The sequence below is a fragment of the Elephantulus edwardii genome, unplaced genomic scaffold (assembly GCF_000299155.1).
Source record: "Elephantulus edwardii isolate Elephantulus edwardi_28Jun2011 unplaced genomic scaffold, EleEdw1.0 scaffold00054, whole genome shotgun sequence".
In the NCBI taxonomy this organism is placed as follows: domain Eukaryota; kingdom Metazoa; phylum Chordata; class Mammalia; order Macroscelidea; family Macroscelididae; genus Elephantulus; species Elephantulus edwardii.
This window is the reverse complement of record NW_006399804.1, coordinates 12,143,999-12,155,576: the sequence shown is the minus strand read 5'-3', so window position 1 is coordinate 12,155,576 and position 11,578 is coordinate 12,143,999. Positions and strand designations below refer to the sequence as shown.

At 42.0% G+C, this 11,578-nt stretch overlaps 1 protein-coding gene across 14 annotated transcripts in view; it reads left to right on the top strand.

The window, feature by feature from the left end:
• Positions 1–2,440: 2,440 nt before the first annotated feature.
• The window catches only part of ABI1 (abl-interactor 1), a 136,241-nt gene continuing 127,103 nt past the window's right edge, over positions 2,441–11,578 (top strand). For 7 of the 14 annotated variants that reach the window (XM_006887079.1, XM_006887078.1, XM_006887072.1 and 4 more), the window contains exon 1: positions 2,608–2,724. In XM_006887079.1, coding sequence (XP_006887141.1) covers positions 2,608–2,724 — 117 coding nt within the window. Of the gene's footprint in view, positions 2,725–6,696; positions 6,741–11,578 lie in introns of all 14 variants that reach the window. The other 7 variants (XM_006887071.1, XM_006887073.1, XM_006887075.1 and 4 more) reach the window with 7 other exon arrangements.

Sequence of the window (11,578 nt, the reverse complement as noted above, 5' to 3'; positions counted from 1 at the left end):
CGGAAGCACTAATCTCTGGAGAAGGACATCATGTTTGGCAAAGTGGAGAGCCAGTGAAAAGAGAACCCTCTTTTAGATCAGATGACCTAGATAGGGCTGCAGTAGATAGGATGTCATGAAGATGACACAGGACTAAGAAGGTTTTTTTTTTTTGTTTGTTTGTTTTTTATTTTGTGTGTGTGTACCATCAAATCAGATCTGACTGGTACAGGAGGATATTGCACCTCCTTCTCCGGCAGAGCATCTGGTGGATTCGAACCATGTTCCTCTGGGATTGCTGTGCAGCTTCTTGCCACTAGGCCACCAGAGCTCCCCCAGGACTAAGAAGTTTCATTCTGTTGTAAGGTCACTATGAATGAAAACGGACTAGAAGGCATAAAGAAAACAAAGATTGTCAATACTGGGCCAATTGGCAGCACCATGACAAATGGAAAAGAGATGGAGATTGTTAACAGCTTCAGCTGGCTTGACTCCACAATCTACATTCTTGGTGCCAGCAGACAGGAAATAAAAAGACAAATTGCATTGGGAAAATCTGCTGTCAGGGACTTCTTCAGAGTACTGATGAACAACAATTTCAGTCTAGAGACTAAGATGTGCCTGGAACCATGGTCTTCACAATTACTTACTATGCATCAGAGAGCTGGACAATGGCTAAGGATGATAGAAGAAGGATTGATGCCTTTGAGTTGTGGTGCTGGAGAAGAGTAATGAGTATACCATAGACTGCTAAGACAATAAACAGGTCTGAGAGAGGATGAAACCAGGCTGCTCCTTGGAGACAAGGATTTTGAAGCTCCCTCTCACATACTTTGGGCATGTTGCTAAGGAGGGACCAGTCCTTGGAAAGGGACATCATGCTTGAAAGCATGGCGGAACAGTGCAAGAGAGGAAGACTCTGAATGGGGTAATGGTAATAGGTTTGTCAGAGACAATGAAATTGACTCAAGATAGAATAGACTTCAAAGATGTTGTGGTCATTATGAATCGCTTATGAATCCCACACACCTTAATGGCATATAACAATAATTACATATTGTTGTTGTTATGTGTTCTCAAGTCGCCTGCGACTCATAACAACCCTATGTATGTTTGATCTTAAAGTTACCCTATCTCCGACAGACCTAATCCCATTGTTCCAGTCACTGAGTCAATCCTCATCCTGGGTCTCCCTCTTCTACCCTATCCCTCCACCCTACCAAGCATGAGGTCCCTTTCCAAGGACTGGTCCCTCCAGGCCACTCGCCCAAACTATGTGAGATAGAACTTCACTATCCTTGCCTCCAGGGAGCAAACTGGTTTCACCCTCTCCAGAGCAGACCTATTTGTTCTCCTGGCAGTCCACGGTATGTTCAACACTTTTCTCCAGCACCACAACTCAAGGGCATTGATCCAGCTTCTATTATCCTTAGTTATTGCCCAGCTCTCTCAAGGATAGCAAGTAATTGTGAAGTCAATGGCCTGGTTTAGGCGCACCTTAGTCCCCAGACTGACATCGTTATTCTTCAGTACTCTAGAGATGTTCCTGACAGCAGACTTTTCCAATGCAATTTGCCTTTTGATTTCTTGATTGCTAGTGCAACATGTAGTACAATTTACTAATGATTCAGTACCAAGCAGCAACAAAAGGGTATGTAAGCGCAGTTTGTTCCAACTCGATTACATAATAAGTCAGGGACTACCTGTAAATATTTGGAATTTTCCATATTATCACTGAAACTCATTGCCTGTCTGTCTAGTCGGTGCAATTGGTTTTTCAAGGTTGCACATGTTAACGGGAGGAGACTGATCACTCGCTCTCCTTCAAATCCACTGGTGGATTTGAGCCGCTAGACACATAAACCCTTGTGGGTTTATGTATAATATAACTTGGAGTTCTCCATTAGAGCTTTCTTTTCATATACTATCTTTTTAAAATACTGATCAGAATATATAGTTCTGACTTACTGACATTTCCTAGTTGAAGTTCAGTAACTCACAGACTTAAGGGGAGAAAGAAGGCAAAGAGGTGCTTCATTAGCTGTGGTTGTTAAGTGTACTTAAATGAAACTGACACTGGAAGAGATTGGTCATCTATAACCCGCCAAGCTGCTCTTGGACTTGAGCCTCTTGTCTTTGAATTGGCAGGGCAACTTTTTACCTCCTATGCCACCAGAGCCTCATCCTACTGCGCCATCTACCGTCCTGTATACAGGCACGCCCTTCCCTCAGATCACCACTTTGCAAGTTCACTAATTATGCTCCTCCCTATTATTTTTTTTTCCGAAACTGGGTCTCTTAGTCTGTCAGAAACTACAGTTCCCAGAAGATCATGCAAAAGTGGAAAAAAAAAAAAAAAAAAAAAAAAAAGCCCAACCCACCACAGCACCAAAACCCATGGTGGGAGTGAGGAACGATCGCGAGAGTCTGAGGTTCAGGCGGCTGCGCGAAGCGGGTGGAGGGCGGGCGGAGAGAGTGAGGAGGAAGAGGAGGAGGTACCGTCCCACAATACCAGGCGGGAGGGCGGGTGGGCGGTGTGTATCCGGGCTGTGAGGTGCTTGGAACCTCCGCGGACCGTGCAGCCGCTGTCTCTTTAACGCGAGAGGAAGCGATGCGGAGGGGTGGAAAATGGCAGAGCTGCAGATGTTACTAGAGGAGGAGATCCCGTCTGGCAAGAGGGCGCTGATAGAGAGTTACCAGAACCTGACCCGGGTGGCGGACTACTGTGAAAACAACTACATACAGGTGAGGAGCGCGGGCGGGCGCTGGCCGGGCCGAGGACCCGCCGCCGGCCGCCCCAGTGACCAGCCCACCGGGAGGGGTGGGGAACTGCCGAATCTCAGTCTCTGCTTCAACCCCAAACCCTAACCCCAACCCCAACCGCCCCAGCCACTAAGGAAGCAAGTGGCAGGGTTGAGCGAGCCGGGCTGCGATACAGGAAGTGGCTCTGGTGGTGGAAACCCATAGAAGGGGAGAGAAAATGGGCGAGGGAGCCGGGCGCCCGCCGCAGCGGGCGGCCCCCCGGACGTGCGCCTTCCCGCGGGCTCGACCCCTCGGGTCTCGGCGGCGCTCGGCAGCTCCGGGTCGCGGCGCTGCTGTCTCGGGGACCCGGCTCCCGGCCGCTGTCTCTCGGCGCGGAGAGAGGTCTACATGGGGCAGAAGGGAGAAGGGCAGGGGACGGGGCTCAGGGAGAAGCTGCAGAAGGGAGCGGAAAAGCGGGGTGTGCGTCGGGGGAGGGTGGGGTGGGGGCGATTATGTCAGTTCGACCCAGAGGGTGTGTCTCTTATTTATTTATTAAAAAAAAATTGTCATGAGTCACATTACACAGACCTCCCCGAGGAGAGGAGGAAGCGGGTGGGGTGTAAGGGAGGACGTTAGAAGTTAATCTTAAAATTCCTTTAATTGAAGGTTTGTAAATCTGCCTGCCTGTTCGTTTTCGAGTCGGGGTTTTTTCTCCCCCCTCATCATTTTCACTTCCGTTCCACTCTGATGTAGTCTAGAGGTTGTTAGGGCTATCGTTGTCATAAAACACGAATTATTCTTAATTGCTTATAGAAAGATTGTAAGCAAGACATTGTAAAATACTCTTTCTTCCCCTAAAAGTTCTCAGACTGTTAGCTTCCTAAGTAACTCGAAACAGAATGGTGTAATAATAGTTTTCTGTGGTTTCTTTCCCACCTTCATAAATGTGTATACTATGAATTCAGACACATTGAACCAGAACGCAAAATAGCTGTTTGCTGTGGATTTATTAGAAAATTCTTGGGACCTTATCTGTGACAGATGCTTGTTTGTTTTCATTTTATTGATTGAAAGTGAATTATGTGTATGGTGGTTTGGTTTGTAGATCGTTAACTGTGTAAACCAACAGTTTGTAGTAGAAGCGAATAAAGTAGCAGAGCCATTTACATCAAGAGAATGACAAGCATTTGCTTGTTATTGGTTATTGTTGCTGTAACAAAATGTCCTTTGAAAGTTTAGGGTTATTGCAGTTCGGAACTTAAGTATATTTAGAAACGCCTGGTCGGGATCATCATTTTTAAGAGCCAATAGATTCTGTGTTGGCAAATGTGTTTCCTCTTTATTTTTAGAGGAAGATACTGTTTTCAGAATATTTTAAATATTTCTCAATTTCCATTATTAGTAACATTGTATCTTCAGTAGCACTACTAAGGGAGGATCCCCCCAGCTTTTACTTTAAGAACTCTGCTGATAGGTAAACTTGTTGAATGCTTTGCCACATCTCTTATATTGCTTGTTTTTGTAAACCTTAACTTTTAAAAGAAGTTTAGGGTTTTTTTTTTTTGAGCTGTTGTAGAGGTAGCTATCATTTACAAATAAAGGAAACATGATTTTGTAGTTTATCAGACTGAAAAATAACATCTTTTATTCAAGTTAGCATGAAAAACTTTGAAATTGATGTGAACCCTAATTTTGTGGAAGATTTTACAGATTTTTTTTTCTTTAAACTTAAAATTAGAGCATCCAGAGAGAAAATGCCCTTGTTCTGGAAAGGCCATTTCTTCTCTACAACAATCAGTAGATAAGTACTTCATCAAGGGGAGGCTCCTTTTTGCATGTTGGGAAATCTGACAAGTATATGGTGTGGTAACTGCTACATGCTGGCAGCAGTTGGTAGCTGCAAACGTGTTTTAACCTGTTTGTTGACCATTTTTCCCCAGATAGTTTTATGCTGTGAAGGCTTTTCTTTTTTTCAGACGCTTTTTCTCTCATCATTGTGCAACTATAAAGCTCTCTTTAAACTTCACTGGTACTTTCCCTAATTATAGTTAAACCATAACCAAACCTACCGCTGTGGAGTAGATTCTGAATCAGCAACACTCCAGGAATTTCTAAAGCTGTAAATCTTAAAGGGAGGAGATTGCCTAATATCTGTCTCCTGTAGAGTGGCTAGTGAAATACGACTGAAGATCCTTCAGTTAGTACCCCAACACTTAACATACTATTCCACCAAGGAGCATTCTATTTAAAATGTCATGTTGTTTCTTAATAGTCTTTCACTTTCTAAAATATTAATACAGTGGTGTTATGAGTCACTGCTGGTGGCCCCATGGTTTGTTGTGTTGATTTGGGGTTTTTTTCTTTTTGTTATATGCCTTCAGGTCACTTGTGACTCATTGCAACCTTGTATACAACAGCTCTGAACCCTGCTCTGTCCTATGCTAGCCTTACTGTCTCTGACACACCCACACCCATTACTCCAGTCACTGAATCAGTCCATCTCATTGAGGGTCTATCTCTCTTGTGCTGTCCCTCTTTCTTTTCAAGCATGATGTCCCTCTCCAAAGACTGGTCTCTCTTTGCAACATGGCCAAAGTATGACAGATGAAGCTTCAGAATACTTGCCTCTAAGGAGCAGCCTGGTCTTACCCTCTCCAGGATGAACCTGTTTGTTCTCCTGGCAGTCCATGGTATATTCAGTACTCTTCTCCAGCACCACAGCTCAAAGGCATCAATTCTGTATCATCTCTAGTCATTGTTCTGCTTTCTGATACAGAGCAAGTAATTGCGAAGACCATGGCCTGGATCAGGCACACCTTAGTCACCAGATTGACATTGTTGCCCTTAGGTACTCTGGCGAGATCCCTGACAGCAAACTTTAACAGTGTAATTCGTCTCTTGATTTCCTGGCTGCTGGTACCAAGGGTATTGATTGTGGAGCCAAGCAAACCAAAGCTGTTAACAATGTCAATCTCTTCACTGTGTATTATGATGCTGTCAATCCACACAGTGGTAAGAGTCTTCTTGATGTTGAGCTTCACTCCATATTTAAGGCTGCAGTTCTTGACCGTCTGCAGCAAGTGCTTCAGGTTCTCAGTTTCAGCAAGCAGGGTTGTGTAATCTACATAATGCTGGTCGTTGATGAGTCTTCCTCCAATCCTGATGCCACATTCTTCCTCAAAGAGCCCAGCCTCCCGGATGATCTATTATGCATATAGATTGAAAAGGTATGGAGGGAGATAGGACACATCCTTGCCATTCACCCTTCCTAATTTTGAGCCATGCAGTGTTTCCTTGCCCTTTTCTGATGACTGCCTCCTGGTTCCAAGTATTAGTGAAGCTAAATTTGATTCCTCTGTGGCACAAGTACTTTGCACTCAATCATTAACTGAAAAGTTGGCTGTTCAAAGCCATTTTTGGAGGAAAGCTCTGGCTATGTGCTTCTGAAAAGGTTACAACCAAGAATATTCTGTGAAAGCCAGTTTTGCTCTGCAACCCTGGGTCTCCATGAGTTAGAATTAGCTAGATACCAATTAATTAGTTAAGAAAAACTTGACTCCAGTCAGGCATTCTGTTGTTAACTGCTGTTGAATCAGTCTCGCACACATGGTGGCCCTGTGCATAAGAGTGAGGTATTTATAGACCTGCACCATCCCCAGATTTGTTAGGAATGGAACTGTTGTAATTCATAAGATGGTTTTTTTTTTAAGTAGATTGCTAGACTTTTTTTCTTGTCTGTCTTAGTCTGGTACCTCTACTGAAACCTGGCATCATAGCAACATGCAGTCTGCTACCCACAGGTGTCAGATGGTAGATGCACATGAGATGCATTTGTTAGAATCAAACATAGGTATCCTGCATGGAAAGAGAGAATTCTACCACTGAACCTGAACCTTCTGTAATGGGGAGTGATGGTATTGTTATACACTGTCAAGTTGGAACCAGATCACAGCTGACCTTCCAGTGGGTTTTCAGAGGCATGGAAGGAGATTGCCCATCATTCACTTGCAGAGCAGCTGGTAGATTTGAATTATGTGCCTTTGGTTTGGCAGTATAGCACCTTGGTACTAGGCCACTGAGCTCAGACAGGGGGCAGTGTTGTTGTCATTATGTGCCATCAAGTCACCTCCTACTCATAGCATGGCCTTATGTATATTAGTTCTGAACCCTGTCCTATCATGAGCCACTCTCACCATCTCTTGAGAGACTTAAGCCCATTTCTCCAGTTACTGAGTCAGTCTACCTGGGTCTTGCTCTTCTGCACTGTCTTTCCACCCTTCCAAGAATGATGTCCTTCTCTGAGGACTGGTTTCCTGGCCCTGTGCCTAGAGCTTTCAAATCTTTGCTTCCAGGGAGTAGCCTGGTTTCACCTTCTCCAGGACAGACCTGTTTGTTCTCCTGGAAATCCACAGTATGTTCAACACTCTTTTCCAGCAACATAACTCACAGGTATTGATTCTTCTTTTATTATCCTTAGTTATTAGCCAGTTCTCTGATGCTTAGCAAGTAATTGCGAAGACCATGGCCTGAATCAGGCAAACTGCAGTCTCCAGACTGATATCGTTGCTCTTCAGTATTCTAGAGAGGTTCCTGACAGCTGACTTTCCCAGTGCAGTTTGTCTTTTGATATCCTGACCGCTGGTGCCAAGAGTGTTGATTGTGGAACCAGGCAAGCTGAAGTTGTTAACAGTCACAGTCTCTTCTCTGTCAGTCATGAAGCTACCAATTGGCCCAGTGGAGGGGGTGGTAGGGGAGATGAATTCCCATACAGCAATGATTATTGTAATATTTAACTCATTCACTGCTGGCAAGTTGGTTCCAACGCATAGCAGCCCTCCATCAGGTTTCTGAATTAGTAAATTGCAGTGGGAAGAGATTGCCTATCATTCACCTGTGGAGCTACTGGTGCTTTTAACTTAGGCTTGCATGATTCAGGTCTTTTGATTCAGCTGCCTTGGGATGGGCTTCAGGCAGGGTGAAGGTGGTAAAGAGAAGACTTTTGTGGAACCTCATGTGTCTTCTGAGTAGTGGGTCGAGCTCCTGACCTTGATGCTATTCATAGGGAATAAATGGTATAGAAATTACCATTTGATTACTTGTTCAATCTTCCTATATATTTTCCGTGGCCCTTATTTGGGTCACAAAGAATACAGTACATAAATATTCATTTTGTTTTGAGAAGGGAACTCTAATGGCATAGTGGTTAAGGTGTTGCACTGCCAACTTAAAGTTGTTTGGTTTGAATCCATGGACACCTGTGTAGTTTTACACCCTTTGGAAACTTACTGGAGGTTCAGCTATGAGTCAGATCTGACTCAAATGCAATGAATGAGTGAGATTGTTTTAATTTTTCTTTTTCTTAAGAATTTTTGAGACTGAATGCAAAATGAATTACATTATTGCCTGGGTAATTATTAGCCTTCCAATTAAAATACTGCGGGTTTGGGTTCCCCCCCCCCTACAATGACAAGATATAGTCTGGTTCAACTCCATTTTTGAGTTAAAGTGTTTTTGAGTTCTTGGAGCAGTTTTTTAGCTCTTTGGGTTTTGTTGATTTTAAATGTTAATATATGTTATTAACAGCAAAATTGAAAACATTTCACTATCTTGAGAAAGACAAGGTTTTTGAAATTATTGTGAGGAGGGAAATGATCAAAAAGAAAATATTTTTTATATTGCTTTTGAAAATGTCTTTGCCTACCTTATGTTTGATATAACCAGTTTGGATTTTTCTGGTGGGCTGTGTTAAAGACAATGGGAGAAAGATGCCCCTAGACACCCGTGGGAGGGTCAGCTATAGGTCTCTTCAGACTGGAAGGCAGCACATTGCAGTGTATTGACACTAAGGATGGCCATGCTTTACCTTGAACACACACTCTTCTGACCTTTTTTTTTTTTTGCTTCAGGAGTCATACTGCCTTTGTTTTGGGAACTGTTTTGGGGAATAGGCTAAGTGAAAAAAGAGTAGAAATGGCTTGAGTAAAATTTCTCAAGGTACAGATTGCTAGTTTAAGCAAGGACAGAAAATCTTCCATAGAGTTTACTTCCCCGCCTCAACTTTGCAATGAACCTCTTGTTTCAGATTGTTGTCTTGTTTACCTTTTTAACTTAACTGTTTTAACTTTTAAAATGATTTTGTCTGGAATGCCATGAACCAGTTTCATCTGAGTTAACAAGTATATTACAGGGTCCAAGAATGTCAAGATGTAGTTAGTAATATCTAACTGTAATATCTAAATAGTTTAGTGGCTTTCTACCTGTTACTTTAATTTGGCACTGTGGCTGGTGCTATGCTTAAAGCTTGAGCTGCTGCTAACAAGTAGGTCAGTATTTTAAACTATTCCACCAGAGAAAGATGAGCCAGCTTGCTTTTGTAAAGATTTAAGCCTTGGAAACCTGTAAGATCAGTTCTACACTTTCCAGTAGGATCTCTGTGAGATGGAAATTAATTTGAAAGCAGTGGCATTGGGTACTTTAGATTATGCTTATTTGCTTACTGTGTACATTTGATTTTAGAAGGCAGGTATTTATTTATTTTTAATAGGAGGACTTCAAATAGGTCAAAGTTAGTATTTCTGATACTACACAGTTTATGCTGCTTCATAAATTGTCACTTAATTATTACAATAACGATATTAGTAGGGTGTTCCCCCACCCCTTTCCTTTTTTGGTTACAGATGAACAGTCCAAGGTTCAACGAATTTAAATACCTAACCTACAATTTCATAGCCTGTATCAGATAGTGATTGTAATCAGACCCATATTTTTTTATTCTAAATCTTAAATTAAAAAAAATCCTGAAGGAGAAATTTTGTGCATAACATAAGGAATAAAAAAGTGTGCAGATAGGATAATAAAAAACAATCTCCATTGTATTTCGGAGGCTATAAGTCTTTTTAGAAGACTGCCTCATTTTTCACTTATGGAGTGGCTGGTAGAGTTGAACTGTAGGCCTTTTGATTTGCAGCCTGACACACACTGTGCCAACAGAGTTTCTTTCACCATGTAAGAATAAATTGGGGGAAAAAATAAAATTGACTGCCATGAAATTGAATTTGACTCATGATGACCCTCTGTCAGGTTTCTGAGGCTTTAAATCTTAATGGGAGGATACTGCTCGTTTTTCTCATGTGGAACCAGGGGTGGATTTGAACTATAGGAGCATCATAGCCTATTGGTTAGCAGTGCAGTACACTACAAACTACAGTGGTACAAATGGTTAAATGCTCTACTACTGTCAGAAAGGATGCCAGTTCACACCCATCCAGAGGTTCCTGGGAAGGCAGGCTTGTTGATTTGCTTCTTAGAGGTCAGTCTTAAAAATCCTGTGGAGCAGTTCTACTCATTATGTGTGGAGTTGCTATGAGTTGGAGTCAACTTGAAGATAACTGACAACAACATATAAGAACATACTGGAAAGATTAGAATTCTTAGAATTGTCCTTGAATTTTAAGTAAACATTGACTAACAAAGTCAGATAAAGGGTACACTTGTAAACAAGTCAAACACTGTCAGATAGTTTTAAGGAAAAAGTTAATTGATAAGTTGACTATATCACAACTCATTTGTTAATAATCCTGTCAAGCATGATACTGGGCTAAGTAGAGTAGGATCTGATTTAGCATATCAGTTCTTAGTTCATAAGAATGGAATGTCAGAGACTTCCAAGGAGATAGATTGACACAATGACTACAGTAATGGGCTCAAGTGTATCAGATGATGAGGATGGCAGAGGGTAGAACAGAATTCACGTCTATTGTTTATAGGGTTGCTATGAGTCATACTTACTCAATGGTAACTAATAACATCAATAATACTAATAATAATTTAGCCTATCTTAAGTCATAGGCGTGGAATGTGATACTTGCTTTTACTAATAATACTCTAAAGGAGAAAATGGGATTTATTTTTAATTTTTATTATTTTGTGTATGTGTGTGTGTGTGTGTGTGTACCGTCAAATGTGGATTCAAATCACTCACCTCTGGAATTTCAGTGCAGCTTCTTGCCACTAGGCCACCAGAGCTTGCCAAAAATGGGATTTTTTTTAGTAAAACGTCTTCTCTTTTTTTTTTTTTTAAACATCTTCTCTTATATTCCCTTTCTCCCTTTTTTCCTTTTGAAACTTTAGTACTGATAACTTATATGCTGTCAAGTCTGCTATGATTTATAGTGACCCTATGAACGATGGATCTGAACCTTGCTCTATTTTGTTCCATCTTCACTATCTCGGATATACTTGAACACATTAGTGGAGTCATTGTGTCAGTCCATTGTCTCTGATCTACTAGAACCCATTGGAACAGGCACTGTGTCAGTCCATCTTGTTTAGCGTTGTCTTCTTGCTGTTTTTTTTTCAAATTCTTTTATTATTTTTTGTGTGTGTGTGCGCCGTCAAATCGGATCTGACTGGTACAGGAGGAGATTGCCCCTCCTCCTCCAGCAGCGCAACTGGTGGATTCAAACCGCGTACCTATAGGATTGCAGTACATCTTCTTGCCACTAGACCACCAGAGCTCCCTTAGCGTTGTCTTCTCTGAATGCTGAGTCTCTACCTTCCCACGCATAGTGTGTTTTTCCAAGGACCGGTCCCTTCGAGTATGTGAGATGAAATTTCACCATGCTAGCCTCTAAGGAGCACTGTATTTGCCCTTTCTCCAAGACATTTGTTTTTTCTTTTGGCAGTCTATCGGGTATTCAATATTTGTCTCCAACACCATGCCTCAGAGGCACTGATTCTTCTTCTGTCCTCTTTATTAATTGTCCAACTTTCTGATACATAGCAAGTAATTGAAAGTATCTTGGGTTGAATCAGATGCACCTTACTTTTAAAACTTACATTGTTGCTCTTTAGCACT